The sequence below is a fragment of the Scheffersomyces amazonensis genome, assembly GCF_036850825.1.
Source record: "Scheffersomyces amazonensis strain UFMG-HMD-26.3 chromosome Unknown RJT21scaffold_2, whole genome shotgun sequence".
NCBI lineage: Eukaryota > Fungi > Ascomycota > Pichiomycetes > Serinales > Debaryomycetaceae > Scheffersomyces > Scheffersomyces amazonensis.
Window position 1 is genome coordinate 1,180,865 of NW_027042742.1, and position 14,756 is coordinate 1,195,620.

At 33.0% G+C, this 14,756-nt stretch overlaps 9 protein-coding genes across 9 annotated transcripts; 3 read left to right on the forward strand and 6 right to left on the reverse strand. All coding sequences in view use genetic code 12, as the record gives it.

The window, feature by feature from the left end:
* Window positions 1–893: 893 nt before the first annotated feature.
* ARP3 (actin-related protein 3) lies at window positions 894–2,219 on the reverse strand. Its single transcript, XM_064881173.1, has one exon. The coding sequence runs from the start codon at window positions 2,165–2,167 to the stop codon at window positions 905–907; it is 1,263 nt and encodes a 420-aa protein (XP_064739494.1). The 5' UTR covers window positions 2,168–2,219; the 3' UTR covers window positions 894–904.
* Window positions 2,220–2,973: 754 nt separating this feature from the next.
* Window positions 2,974–5,505, reverse strand: RJT21DRAFT_112698 (uncharacterized protein; the record flags this gene model as incomplete). Its single annotated transcript, XM_064880099.1, has 1 exon — window positions 2,974–5,505. The coding sequence occupies one exon, from the start codon at window positions 5,503–5,505 to the stop codon at window positions 2,974–2,976; it is 2,532 nt and encodes an 843-aa protein (XP_064739495.1).
* A 306-nt stretch (window positions 5,506–5,811) lies between these two features.
* Window positions 5,812–6,583, forward strand: RJT21DRAFT_2132 (uncharacterized protein; the record flags this gene model as incomplete). Its single annotated transcript, XM_064883762.1, has 3 exons — window positions 5,812–5,821; window positions 5,938–6,202; window positions 6,517–6,583. 3 exons carry the CDS (start codon window positions 5,812–5,814, stop codon window positions 6,581–6,583), a joined length of 342 nt encoding a protein of 113 aa, XP_064739496.1.
* A 77-nt stretch (window positions 6,584–6,660) lies between these two features.
* Window positions 6,661–8,591, reverse strand: CCT5 (chaperonin-containing T-complex subunit). The gene has a single exon (XM_064883767.1). The coding sequence runs from the start codon at window positions 8,385–8,387 to the stop codon at window positions 6,738–6,740; it is 1,650 nt and encodes a 549-aa protein (XP_064739497.1). The 5' UTR covers window positions 8,388–8,591; the 3' UTR covers window positions 6,661–6,737.
* Window positions 8,577–9,951, forward strand: RJT21DRAFT_118829 (deoxyhypusine monooxygenase). Its single transcript, XM_064881174.1, has one exon. It carries the CDS (start codon window positions 8,796–8,798, stop codon window positions 9,813–9,815), a length of 1,020 nt encoding a protein of 339 aa, XP_064739498.1. The 5' UTR covers window positions 8,577–8,795; the 3' UTR covers window positions 9,816–9,951.
* RPA12 (DNA-directed RNA polymerase I core subunit) lies at window positions 9,952–10,477 on the reverse strand. The gene has a single exon (XM_064882821.1). It carries the CDS (start codon window positions 10,415–10,417, stop codon window positions 10,046–10,048), a length of 372 nt encoding a protein of 123 aa, XP_064739499.1. The 5' UTR covers window positions 10,418–10,477; the 3' UTR covers window positions 9,952–10,045.
* Window positions 10,478–12,295, reverse strand: RJT21DRAFT_125282 (uncharacterized protein). Its single transcript, XM_064882822.1, has one exon. The coding sequence runs from the start codon at window positions 12,277–12,279 to the stop codon at window positions 10,549–10,551; it is 1,731 nt and encodes a 576-aa protein (XP_064739500.1). The 5' UTR covers window positions 12,280–12,295; the 3' UTR covers window positions 10,478–10,548.
* Window positions 12,296–12,461: 166 nt separating this feature from the next.
* On the reverse strand, window positions 12,462–13,352 carry RJT21DRAFT_112703 (uncharacterized protein; the record flags this gene model as incomplete). The annotated part of the gene is made up of 1 exon (XM_064880100.1): window positions 12,462–13,352. One exon carries the CDS (start codon window positions 13,350–13,352, stop codon window positions 12,462–12,464), a length of 891 nt encoding a protein of 296 aa, XP_064739501.1.
* Window positions 13,353–14,180: 828 nt separating this feature from the next.
* Window positions 14,181–14,621, forward strand: DQD1 (Dqd1p; the record flags this gene model as incomplete). The annotated part of the gene is made up of 1 exon (XM_064880101.1): window positions 14,181–14,621. The coding sequence occupies one exon, from the start codon at window positions 14,181–14,183 to the stop codon at window positions 14,619–14,621; it is 441 nt and encodes a 146-aa protein (XP_064739502.1).
* Between the last annotated feature and the right edge of the window lie 135 nt (window positions 14,622–14,756).

The following is a 14,756-nucleotide window of genomic DNA, read 5'->3' on the forward strand; positions in this document are numbered from 1 at the left end:
ATTTCCATACATTTATGTAATGCAATTGCTGCATCTTCTCGAATTATTAATTTATGATCTCTTAATGGAATCCATAAATGTTCTAAAATTTGATTTATAAAATTATATAATAATGCTGGTGCATTATCTGCTAATGAAGTTATAATTAAAATTGATGCATGTCTACGATTTTCATTTTTATTATCATTTTCTAACCATTCAATGGCTCGACTTGCTTCATGATCAACAAATTCAACAGTTAATGTTCCACCTGGTGTTGCTAATTTCCCTAATGCTTTAGTTGCTGCTCTCATAACTATTAAATCATTTGAAACAATTATTGACCCTAAATAATTAGAAAATCTAGCAGTTTTTGTAGCATTTTCTTCTCCAACTCCTGAATCAAAATCAATTAATTCACTAAGAGCAGCAATTCCTCCTAATTTCTCACATGTCTCCTTCCCATTAATTAATTCAAATATAGTCTTATTAATTTCATTATTATATCGATTAAATTGTTCTGGTGAAAGATCTCTCGCTATAGTCTCAAGATAATTTCGAAGTTCTTGAGCATATCGACTTCTTTCTTCAGCTTTGGTAGATTTTAATCCATTGAAGATTTGATTCAATGCCACTCCATCCACCACTTGAAGTTGAGGTGCTGAAGACATTATATTACTATAGATTTACTTACCTTATTCTTACTTAATTGAATTTACTTACTTAAGGGCTGTATATAGTCTCCACTAATTTGGGCCCTGAGAGGTTGAGGGAGTGCACGACAAAAAGATTAGGGACTCACTAATTAGTGTGCACTAAATTATTTTTCACTAATTCCTCACTAATTACTGCTTAGTTACTAATTCCTCGCTCACTAATTTACTGATTAATTACTATACTAAACATTTTTTTTTACTCTATTCAACTATGGAACACTAAATAAAGAAAAGTTTCTAACAATGCTAGGTCCATATTCATCATAATCACTTTTGGTGTAACAATAACTCTTAAATTCTGAAGTTTGAGCTAATAATGAACCTCCAAACCATACAGCATATCTTTGTTTTTTATGAGAAATTACTTGAACATCAACTCCAGTACTTTGAGTTCCACTTAATTTTTCACTTAAATGAATTCTTTCATTAACGATAGATTTTAAATCTCTTTGTAATCTTTTACCAAAATCTTTAAACATTGTTGAACCACCTGATAATACAATATTTTTATATAATTTTTTACGAACATCAATAGGTGAAGCTTTAATAACTTGATCAACAACTGTTGGTAATGGAGTTAAATAATCAGATGAACAAATTTCTGGATTGAAAAAGATTTCTGGAGCTAAAAATCTTTCATAACCAACATCAACTTTTGCCTTTCTTTCAGCATATTCTACTATATATTGAGCAAATTTCTCTTGAGGATATTGATCAAATTTATTAAATTCTTGAACTATATCAGGACAAACATAACAAAATTGTTGTTTAATCCTTTCAGCAGTTTGTAAACTTGTATCTGGTTCACCACGATCTCTTAATAATTGTTGAATAAATAATGTAATATCTCTACCAGCTAATGGAATATTTTTAATGGCAGTACCAATTACATAACCTTCAGCTACAGGAATTACATGAGTAACACCATCACCTGAATCAATAACTGTACCACTTAATGATCTATCTTGAACTTTTGGTGAAGTCCAAGATGCTGCTAAAGCTAAAACTGCTTGAACTGCAATATATAAACCAGCACAATTAAATGATTCAAACATAATTTCGGCAGTACTTTCTCTATTTTCAGGAGGATTTAATGGAGGTTCAGTTAATAAGAAATAATGATCTTCTGGTTCACATCTTAAATATTTAAAAATTGAACTCTCCCAAAATCTTTCCATATGATCCCAATCTTCAATTTGTCCATGTTTAATTGGATAAGATAAACTATAATTTGGTCCAGTTGCTGCATGAATAGCTTCATCTCCAATAAAAAAATCTAAATCTTCAAGTCCTCTTTTAGTTGATAAATTATTCAGTCTACCTCCAGATCCACCTCTACCAGTTTTAGAAGCAGTTGAAGTAGAAATTGCCGTAGGAAATACATAAGATGGTGAATCATTCCCAGCAAATCCTAACTTAGTTAACCCTGTCCCATTGTCCATGACAACGGCAGGTGTTCCCATACTAGCCATGATTGATATTTATTTATTATTAATACTACAATTGATAAGAATAGTTCATCAACCCCTTTCCCCAGCTCCTATTATTCATTCTCATTCTCACCGACCCAGCCTACGCAAAGGATATTGGGGCGAGGTGCACGACCTGGCCAGCGACAAAGTCGCACTATACATAACCTGTACTAACAAATCACTTAGTAAAATGTATGTGATTTAACTATACTATTGTATAACATTTGGCGCTCTGCGCATGTGAGCAAATGCACGTGTACACTTATATTTGTAAATAGAAAATTGTAGAGTTATATACAGAACTTTTGGTTACAATATATATATAAATAATTACAAACTTCTTCCACACTTATAAAGTAGTAACTATATAATGATAGAGGCGAATTGCCCATATTTATACCTTCGCCAAATTAGAGAGAAAACTTTTCAGTCATCGTGGATGAACAGCCAATCTCGTACAAGTATTGTTATGTGTAATTAAACTTGCAGCCAGATCTACCACAATATAATCTTAGGTCGTCTCCGGCTCAAATATTGCCTATTCTTTAACAACACTTTTGTTTACCTTCAACTATAATTTTGCAACCATTTTATATTCTATAGTTAATATCTAATAATTCATATTTATTTATATTCTATATTGTGGATCAGGTGATCGGATATATATCGAGCCGGTATTATTTTACATACCATTACATGACTGTTTAACTAAGCCTGGTAGAGGAGAAGAATTTACTAACCAATGCAATTATAAATTAATACTCTAAAATATAAATCTCTAAAGAATGAGGTATGTTTCAAGCTACTTACATCCCGGTGCCTAACTCTATATAATATTCATGTATAACTTCGCGTAGTTTTCTTAATTCTTCCTCTTTATCCTGTTCCGTCGGGTTTAATAGTTTTCTTGTATCTCTTACTTGTGACTTGAATTTTGAAAGTCCAAAGTCATAAAATATTACCCGACCTCGTTTTGGATCATATTGGAAATTCCCAATATGGATATCACCATGCAAGAACCCTTTCCTGTGTATGGACATAAGGGCCTCCTTCGCTAACCTTTGGAATTCTTCCTCTGGAATATGTTCTCCGCTTTGTTGTATCAATTCTAATAATAGATAATATCCCTTATAGCTTTTATCATCATATATCCATTCAGTGTATCCTGACTGATAAAGATATGGCGTATAATGCACGAGCGGTGGTTGGGTTGGCTGGCTACTAGCATCAAACAGATGACCACCGGCCAGTTGGGTTGGCTGGCTACTAGCATCAAACAGATGACCACCGGCCAGTTGGGTTGGCTGGCTACTAGCATCAAACAGATGATCAACGGCCAGTTGGGTTGGCTGGCTACTAGCATCAAACAGATGACCACCGGCCAGTTGGGTTGGCTGGCTACTAGCATCAAACAGATGACCACCGGCCAGTTGGGTTGGCTGGCTACTAGCATCAAACAGATGACCACCGGCCAGTTGGGTTGGCTGGCTACTAGCATCAAACAGATGACCACCGGCCAGTTGGGTTGGCTGGCTACTAGCATCAAACAGATGATCAACGGCCAGTTGATTAGACTCATCCTTTTCTCTAGTGGGCGGCGGTGAAATATTTACCCCAAGGCCATTTACCTCTCGAAGGCTTCTGTAGGCCTTTAGTTCTGTGAGGAACATAGTTGTACACAATTTATAGGCACTTTTGAAATTCTCAACTTTATTGTACCCATTACGTAGTGGTGCACGCATGACGTCGTAAATCTTTAGTACCATTCTCCTTTTATTCGCCTTATAAACCAACTCGAAAACTTGAGATAACAGCTCCTTTCCTCTTCCAGAACCCTGAAGTACCTTAATAGTCAGAAAATCATTTTGATTTAGTCTTTGATCCTCAAGATACGTTACCTCGTCACGTAATAAAGCTGGAATCTTCAGCATAATCTCATTGTTAGCGATTGAACTACCATCTTGATTCGAATTTCGAAATTTGTTATCCCATTGCTGCTTTACAAATTCATATTTGGCATTGGTTTCATTCTCATCATCTTCTGGTGTAATTTTCAAAGAGTCATATATTTGTTTAATTTTAGCGGGGTCTCCTTTCCGTACCTTTCTCAAGTAATCATGGAGGTAAACGTATAAAATTGCAGCTGGATTATGATCGACATATTTGTAACAGTTCACGAAACAATGGATATCGGCAACACCCACACTAAAGGACGAATCGGTCCGTATATTGACCTTTTTTGCTTTCAACCTAATGACAAGCATAGCTTCACCATCAAGAATAAAACCAATGTTACAATGGGAACTATACATCTGGTATAAACACTGGTTCATGAGCTGCTGAAACTCTTTACTTTGCTTATTTTTATATACTTCAAGAATGGTTTTAAATTTTATCTCTATAGGGACACGGAGATTACCATCTTTTTCAATCTTCAATATATAGTCACATATTGAATTCGATGCCGTGTTTTCGGGAAGTAGTCTAATAGTATACTCACTGGCTTCACATACTGGGTTCAAGACCGCTAGAACTAACAAGATGGATACATGTCTTTCGTTACCTAGAGTCTCGTTAGCATCAAACTTCGCCAATTGTAAACGTTTTATACCCTTTTCAAATAAGTTTGCACTATTGAGCTTTTCTTTTAGTTTCGTATCTATAGTGCTTTCCGCGTTTAGCATGCGGTACTCCTTAAAATGTGCTCTTGTCTCAACCAATTTAGTTGAAACCGGCAGGTCTGCTTGAGATGATTTTACTAGTTCACGACCTTCCTGAGAAACTTGACTAACATTTTCTGCATCTGTACTTATACTTCGATCCAATATAAATGTAAGTGGCATTGTGAATGCGATTGAACAGTCAAAACAATTTATAACAAAATCAGAAAATTTCTGCTTTGTCATGTCTTTTGGTATTTTTGGATGGATAGATACAATCTCTCTTAATAAACACTTGATTTCTATGAAAATGTCTTCCTTCAGCAGTACTTTAAGTTCATGGGATGAAGAATCGGTGTGCTTTTGCTTCACAACTGAATTACTTCCAATAAACATATGAAAATGAAATAGCGCCCTGGCAATATTGTACCTAAAATCTTCGTTTGGTTCATCATCTAACGACTCTACCTCTATACCCAATGTATCTTCATTAAACTTAGGAATATCGATCAATCCTTTAGGAAAGAAATTGTAGTTTTCAGCATCTAAATGATCAACAATTATATCAAGAGCTAACTTGATACGAGTTACACCAACTTTAAACGAACTTCCTTCAATTTTGGACGAACTTCCTTCAATTTTGGGCGCATCATCTATCTTTCTCCTTTTCCCTGTCATGTTATTTTAAGAACAGTACCATTCAAGAATGTGATTGAGTTAAACGCTAGAAAGTCACAGCTTTCAATTCGCAGGGAACAAGACTTATTTTGCCACATCATGTAACTAGCAGTATTCGGGTAGTAGTGTGGTATTCGGATAATAGGGGTTCTACATTCATGGAAATACTGTAGCCGATTATTTATTATTAGGATAATTAACTATTTATAAGTAAACGATAATTAGAATTATACCATACCATAATTAGAATTATACCATACCATAATTAGAATTATACCATACCATAATTAGAATTATACCGTAAGTATGAAATTAAGTATCTGTACATTGTCAGCAACTGTAGCCATCTTTAGCTCTATTCAAGCTCTGCCAATTAAGCAACAACCTATATTAGATATTGAAAGAGTTAATAATGATAAAGAAATTAATAAGAAATTAATGAAAAATTTGAATTTACTGAAACTCAATTTAATGAATTACCATTAATTGCGACTGAAGAATTACAATCTTTAATTAGTGAGAAAGGATTGAAAAAAAGAGCTAAAGTACTTTATGATATTGCTAAGGGTTCAATTGGTAAATATGGTCATCCAACTCATGTTATTGGTTCTCTTGGTCATTGGGGTACTATTGGTTATATTAAATCGGAAATTTATTTCTTAGTCTTAAGTCTTAATTCAGACTTGGGCTCATGGCAGTACGACTACTCTACATGTGTAATTGGTGCAGTCTGTACTCTGTTATAGTTGGTTATAATACAGTAACTTAGATAATACATACATGTACGCTACTTTAAAATGCATTATACTATAATTCTATAACCCTTTTTGGAATTACTACTTGCTTTATTATTTAAATACTGTACCACATTCACATCGTAACACCAATACATGGAAATCACTCAAATCAGATGAAGCGAGGTGCACATCCTCAGATCAAACCTACTCCAGCCTATAACAATAACAATGAAAATAGTAGAAAAAATATAAAGGTCTGGATGAATGCTGATAGAAAGGAGCATCAAAGAGAAATGAAATACTTCGAAGATGTTCTAAGAAGTAAAAATGATAGATTCTAGTTATATAGTTTATCACTTACATAAAATATATAAGTAAATTAAATTAAGAATCTGAATGTCATAAGGTTAGAGAATATTATTACATCAAAGCCATATATCAAAGAAACTATTGTTATATCCTATACAATGTTATATATATATACATTGGCATTGATTAATATTCATCCTTACCACTAATAATTACATCATTGATTTTCAAAATCATTCGAGTCAATTGAGTGGCTAAGAGTAATTGTTGTTTCTTACCAATTAATGGATCAATAACGAATAATTCTTTCATATCATTAGTTCCCTTACCAAGACAATCAACTCCAAGATGAGATGATTTTTCAATAATTTGTTTAGCTTTTAATGCTGATAAAGTTTCAATTGGATCTAAACCAGAATTTTCTGCTAAAGTCATTGGAATTGTATCTAAAGCAGCAGAAAATGCTCTGAATGCATATTGATCTATTCCCTTTTGTTTATCAGCTGCTTCTGAAACTGCCAATGATGCAGTTAATTCTGCAGCACCTCCACCATAAACTACTCTACTATCTCTTACTAAATTTCTAACAACACAAACTGAATCATGTAATGCTCTTATACCTTCAGCAGCAATCATTTCATTTGAACCTCTTATAAAACATGTTACTGCTTTAGTATTTGAACAATCTTCTATAACTAACATACGATCTCTTGTAGTACCAAATTCTAATTCTCTAATACTTCCTGCTCTACCTAATTTTTCAGGAGTTAAATCTTCAAATCTTGGAACAATACGTCCATTAGTAGCAATGGCCAATAATTCTAATTCTGAACCTCCAATCCATCTAATAGCATTTAATCCATTAGCTAAAAGTAAATGATTAGCTTCATCATCAAATCCCCATTGACATGCAACAACATTAGCTCCTGATGCTTTAACTAAATCTATCATTTCTTGAAATTTCTTTTGTTCATATTCTTGTAAAACTTTAAATTCTTCAACAGTTGAAATATCTAATTTATGTTTAGTTTTTGGTTTAGGAGGTTCAAATGGACATGTTAAAATAGCAATTTTACAATCTTTAACAATTTTAGGCATTTGAGGATGAGAAAAATCTTTATCTAATAAAACTCCTCTAATTAATGAAGAATCATCAATAGATCCTCCTACTTTTTTTTCCATTTTTATTAATTCAAAATCAACATCTTTTCTTTCAAAATCAGCTACTGCTAATACAGCATCAACTGCCATTTGTGAAAAATGTTCATGAGCTTTAGATACAATCTTAGAGCCTAATGAAGTTCTAGCAGCTTTTAAAAGATTTGAATCAGTTGATTCAGTACTTATATCAATATTATCAGCAATTGAATCTAAATGTTGAACAGCAATTTTACATGCTTCATCAAATCCATTAGCAATTTTAATTGGATGTATACCCTTTTCTATAAGTTCTAATGCTTGATCTAATAAGGCACCAGCAATTACTACTACACCAGTTGTACCATCACCAATTTCATCATCTTGAGATCTTGATAATTCAACTAATAATTTAGCAATTTCATTATCTAAATCCATTTGAGTTAAAATCGTTGCTCCATCATTAGTAATAGTAATATCACCATCTTGACTAATTAATATTTTATCTAAACCTCTTGGACCTAATGAAGTTTTAACTATAGATGCCACTGATCTTGCTGCTAAGATATGAGATTTAGTAGCTTCTATTCCATGCTTTCTTTGCTTTTTACCTTGATCTCTGACAATAATAAACGGTCTACCCATTTCATCTTGAGCCACAATGGCATTAGACAAATCTGGTACCTGTTGTGCAGCCATGTTATTAGTCTTTGATTAATTATTAAGTCACGTCTTTGCTTAGTCTATTTCCATTTTGTATGGACAATTTATTTTATACTGAACGACACGGTTAAGAAAAATTTTGTGTTGCGACATAATGGATACGGATTTGTCGCAAAAAAGTGGTAACAAGAAATGACACTGTTATGTGTCGCAAAATATTAGCAGCTTAATTTCATTAACTCAATTCAATTTATACGATAATATTAATTAAACTTATAATTATAATTATTATTATTATTATTATTTATCACTACAGTAATGTTACATTTAGATGACAATAATGAATTATACCAACTAATTAATTAAAGGATCTGATAACTCTAGTGGGTAAGCCGCATGGCCCCAGGATGAGCATCAGGAAACGAACCAAAAAAATTTTCGGTTATGGATGTGAAAAGTTATCGTAAGCTGTTAAAAGGTATATTAACATATATTGTATATATTGCTATGACTCAAGAAATTAATATTGATACTGCCAGTTTAGAGCAGTTGAGAGATGTATTAGTTAACAAAACTGGGGATGTTAAGTTAGCCAATAGATTTAGAGCCTTATTCAACTTAAAGAGTATTGGTGGTGAATTACAAGATAGAGATCAAGCTAATAAAGCTGTTGATTATATTTCTGAAGCATTTAAAGATCATTCTGAATTATTAAAGCATGAAGTTGCTTATGTCTTGGGTCAAACTAAAAATTTACATGCTGTCACTAGTTTAAGAGACGTGTTAAAATCACAAGATCAACAATGTATGGTTAGACATGAAGCTGCTGAAGCCTTAGGTGCTTTAGGAGATGTTGATTCTTTACCTTTATTAGAAGATTACTTCAAAAACGATCCAGAAATTGAGATTAGACAAACTTGTGAATTAGCTATTGAAAGAATAAAATGGGAAAACTCAGAGAAAGCTACAACTGAACAATTAGAACAATCTGCTTACACTTCTATTGATCCAGCCCCACCTTTAGCTACTAATCAAGAATCTAAAGTTGATAAATTACAAGCCATATTGAATGACCAAGATAAGCCATTATTTGAAAGATATAGAGCTATGTTCAGATTAAGAGATTTAGGTACTGATGAAGCTTGTTTAGCTTTGGCTAGTGGTTTTGGTGATCCTTCTGCTTTATTCAAACACGAAATCGCTTATGTATTTGGTCAATTATGCAACCCAGTTTCTGTTCCATCTTTAATTAAAGTATTAAAAGATGAAACTCAAGCAGGTATGGTAAGACATGAAGCTGCTGAAGCTTTAGGATCTATTGCTACTGATGAATGCTTACCAGTTTTGGAATCATTCCTTAATGATAAAGAAGCCGTAGTTAGAGAATCTGCTATTGTTGCTTTAGACATGTATGAATACGAAAATTCCACTGAAATGGAATATGCTACCATCAAAACTAATTAGAAATATTTCTTGTGTATATTATTATTATTATTATTATCTTCTCGTTATAGCTTAATGACTTTTCAGTCATTTAATTATATTACTTTTCATGTTTATGTTTCTTTCTAATACAAAATTATCGGTTTCATTTTTAAATGCTTTTTTGTATTGTCTATGTCTATGTACTTGATATATATACAAAAATTATGCTGAAGCTAATGTACATGGTTATGTGGTTGAAGTGAATAGTATCAGTTATTGGTTCTGAAACGGTAACCACATGAAGTACAAGTATAGAATACTGTAGCACCTTCATCGGCTGATCTTAATTGTAAAGTATGATATTGCATTTCTTCATTTCCACATTTAGGACATTTTTCTTTAATAGTTGCACCATCATCCAACTCATCTTTCTTTAAAGAAGTCTTGACTACTGATCTCTTCAACTTTAAACTTGAAGGAAATGCATCTTCAGCTGAAGTTGTAACGACCTTTAAATTGGCAAAATCAGCTCTATGGTAAGTTGCTGAACATAACCCACATTTGAATTGTGAACTAGAACTAGTGGCATCTAATAGATTACCGCAATATGTACAAAAGATCAACGATCCTACTGCTGACATGATTTACAGTGGTTTAAATTGGTAAATGGATGAGATGACTTGTGTAAGATATCTCCGTTATATATTTTTCATCTACAATTGAAAAAAAAAAAAAATTGTGATGCACTCGAAAAAATCTATATATGACATACTTAATTACATAACTTATCTACAACACTACTTATTTCACCTTGAATTACTGTAGCTTTGTCTTCATTGAAGAGTTCTAATGGGATAGAACCAGAGGGTCCATAACCTACACGGATTAACTTGAAGTTGATGGGATGGTTTGTTACGAGTTCTTCGTTGGGCCATCTCAAAACGGAAGGAGTATTTAATCCAACCCCTAATTCTATGATTGTAGCTTGAGCATTTTCTTTAATAATTTTATTTAAGAAACTTTTATAGCCTAGTTTACCAGCCGTAAATGGTTTATCATTGAAGTAGTTACCACCTCTTAAACATAAAATCATCTCTGCTCCACATCGATCACAGTGAGGAATATATGATTCATCTGGTAACAAATTAGTCTTAGGATCAATGAATGGTTTAACCTTTTCAACTATAGGTCCAAATCTTGTATATGAATCTGGAGTACATTTATTCAGACACTGAATCCAATCATATGAACCTTGAGGATTGAAAACCTTATGAAGATCAAAATCATTTTTAAAAAAGAATCCGTCTGCATTTGTAGTTGCTACAAAATAATCATCATACTGTTCTGTAAGATTTAGTAACTGTTGATAGGTTTGGGTTTTCGGAAATTTAGAGATATAGTCATAATGATGGAAGTAATAACTCCAAGCAATCAAATGGTTTGGCCAATTATGGCCAATAGTTGCATACAATCTGTCGAGATCATACTTTTTGAAATTGGTGTAATGTTCATCAAAAAGTTCTTGAGATGTGTAGTCTAATCCAACAGTAGCAGAGAGCCCTGCGCCGGCACTAATTATAAGATACTTGGAGCTTTTTAACCATGATTTAGCTATTTGAAAATTTCCTGAAGTTTCAGGTGATGCTTTGATCGGAGTTACTACTTGAGGTAATTTTAAGCTTTTAATCTTATTATCGTACAAATCCCAATCGTCTTCGGTAAAGACATTAAATATAACTTCAGAAATTGAGCTTTGACTATTATGACTGAAGTATTCTGTAATTGTATCAATAGCTATTTCGCAAGCTAAATCAGCCGGAAAAGAGAATAACCCTGTTGAGATGCAAGGAAAAACAATTGATTTGTCTTTATCGTCTAACTTCTCTAACTGGTTTAAACATGACAAATAACATTGTCTCAACTGCAGGATCTCAACATTTGTAGGAATTTCTCCTCTTCTAATTTGTGGCCCAACAGTATGAAGAACGTATTTGGCAAGCAAATTGAATCCCGGTGTTATTTTAGCTGTACCGACTGGCTCATCACGAAAATCTTGCTCTTCCATTAATTTGTAACAAGCATCTCTTAACCCGGGACCTGCAGCACTGTGAATTACATTATCAATACATCTATGACTTGGTTGAAAGCATCCTAACATTTGTGAGTTTGCTGCATTAACTATTGCAGTAACGTTTGAAAGAGTTGTTATGTCCCCTTTCCATACTGAAATAATTTTATTGTTGAGATTGAATTTAGGAGCTAAGGTTCTCGCATCAGTTAATAACTTTGAATTTAACTGAAATTGAAGAAATTCATCTATGCTTTTATTTATTTCAGTAGGTAATTGTGTTGTTGGATCTCTGATGCAAAGCAACACTCTAAGTAAGTCAACTTGAAAACTAATTTCAGTATCTTCTAACCATTCCAAAGTATATCTTTTAAACTGAGCGTGGTTAGATTTGCTAACCAAAAAATCTAAGGCTCTAACTAATGGAGTAATCATTCTTGTATTTACTTATATTGAATTTGAATTCTATATTGAACTATGGTATATTTATCGCTCTACTCTGTTTTATATATAATAAAAAATTAATATTCATATTGCAAAACTCGCATTGGCAGCCATTACTAATTTATGCTCATCTTACTAAGACGCATCCTGCATGCATACATCGTAAATCTATCCTAATCTAGCAAAGGTTTAGCAGCCTCATCCGTAACTACATCCTTCTTAAAATCGGGTCTTAATCTTTCATAACCGGCTATTGTACGACCATAAGAAATACCTCCTAATCTTGAGACTGGTTTAAGCTTACTTATATCTACTATGTTAAAACTTTCATTTGAAATGTCTTCTCTAACATGAAATTGAATACCTTCAACTAATACTAAAGTACCTGTTACTTTATTTGGAACAACCTTTGAATTAAATTCTTGAGGAGCTTGATATAATTTAGCTTCAACGGAAAATGCGGCTTCACCGACATGAGGAGCTTTAACTTTTTCTGAAGCTATTGGTGTTAAACCAGCTAATTTAAATTCATCAACACCATGAGGAGCATCGGTTGAGCAGAAATTAGCAGCTTCAACAAACCATTCACTAATAATATTAACAGTTAATTCTTCAGTCTCTAAAATATTACGAAGAGTATCCTTTGGATTAGCCTTACTACATGAAAATCCAATTGCAAAAACTGGAGGCTCGTTATTAACAAGAGTGAAAAATGAAAATGGTGCCAAATTTGTTACACCTTCTTTACTGATTGTGGATAAAAATCCAATTGGTCTTGGAGTTATAGCACCAATTAATAATTTATAATTATCTACTAAATTTCTGCCTTCACCATAGGGATCAATTGATACTTTCTTATGTTCAGTCCAACTTGAATCGTTAGCTCCAGTACCTACTTGCCAATCTTTATTAGGAATTTGAGTATAGTGCCATTCAGCATCTTTTTCAAAGGGAGGTCTTTCTCTCTCCACTTTCTTGAAATCTGGATGAGGATTTCTTTTGATTTGAGATTCTAATCCAAATCTTTGTGGTTCTTCCTTTTCAGTAACTTTGTTAGCAGTCATGGTAGATTGATGGAATGATGAGTAGATGTATTGATAATTTGAGATAGGTATAATTCTCTTCGATTGCTTATATATATTGTATCTGAACATTTGTAAGCCATAGTAATATAAATCAATGAAATTACTAACTGCGCACAAACAAATCCGTCCAAAGTTTGGGGGTAAAGTACTTTTCCGTTTTGCGACCTTGACACAAAAGATATGAGGTGGATAAATATTAATCCCACTCCAAAGCGACCAAAACTAACATAAACGATTTAAACTATAGTTTAGTGTAGTGTACATGAACAATTTTAATTACATATAGTGAGAATGATTTCTTGACCATGTTGAAAGCAAACTCTACTTTGGTTGCTAAATAGTTTTTGTTTTGGAGGAATGGTCAACCACCACAGTGGGGTACGTCCTAACGGTTTTTGACAGTAGGATATATGTCAATTGACCCCGGGTTGTGGCTAGGTAATATGCATGTCTATATAACTGTATTTAACTATATAAATAGCAGTAAATGCTTTGTAGTGAGACATTTATTTGCCATTTGTTGCTATTGCTTTAAATAAAGGCGGTCTCATTTTTAATCCTGTCAAATCCTGGCGTAATTCTGGACTCTTTTAACTAGGGCGAAAAAAGGAAAGTCTCATTGAAAATTTGAGTCATAAGACTAACTCAGCAACAACTTGTCAATTGAAGTATTTGTTAACATATAAATACTGACAATTGAGAGGATAAAGCACTAACAGACTAATTAGACTTAAATATCATAATAATAAAGTGTATCAATATTTTTTAAATTCACTACTCCTAAATAAATTCTAAAATATAATAATCATGGTAAAGAAAGTTTTACTAATTAATGGACCTAATTTAAACTTGTTGGGTACTAGAGAACCAGAAAAATATGGAACCACTTCATTAAAGGATATTGAAAAGGCTGCCAAAGACCAAGCTGCATCTAAGGAAGATGGTTCTGAAGTTTTAACTTTTCAAAGCAATACTGAAGGTTTCATTATTGATAGAATTCATCAAGCTAGAGAAGAAGGTGTTGGATTCATAGTTATAAATGCAGGTGCCTATACTCATACTTCTGTAGGTATAAGAGATGCCTTGTTAGGTACTGCTATTCCCTTCATTGAAATTCATATTACCAATGTACATCAAAGAGAACCTTTCAGACATCAATCTTACTTCAGTGATAAAGCCGTTGCGGTCATTGCTGGTTTAGGTGTCTACGGTTATACTTCAGCAATAGAATATGCATTGAACTACTAAAACCTGACTAATTGCTTTGATTTTGTCCTCCTGCTATTATTTCTTCTGTGAATAGATTACTTATAGCACGATATATACGTATTTTTCATAAACACTATTAAATCCCGAGTTATCCTAATAATGAATTATAGCATG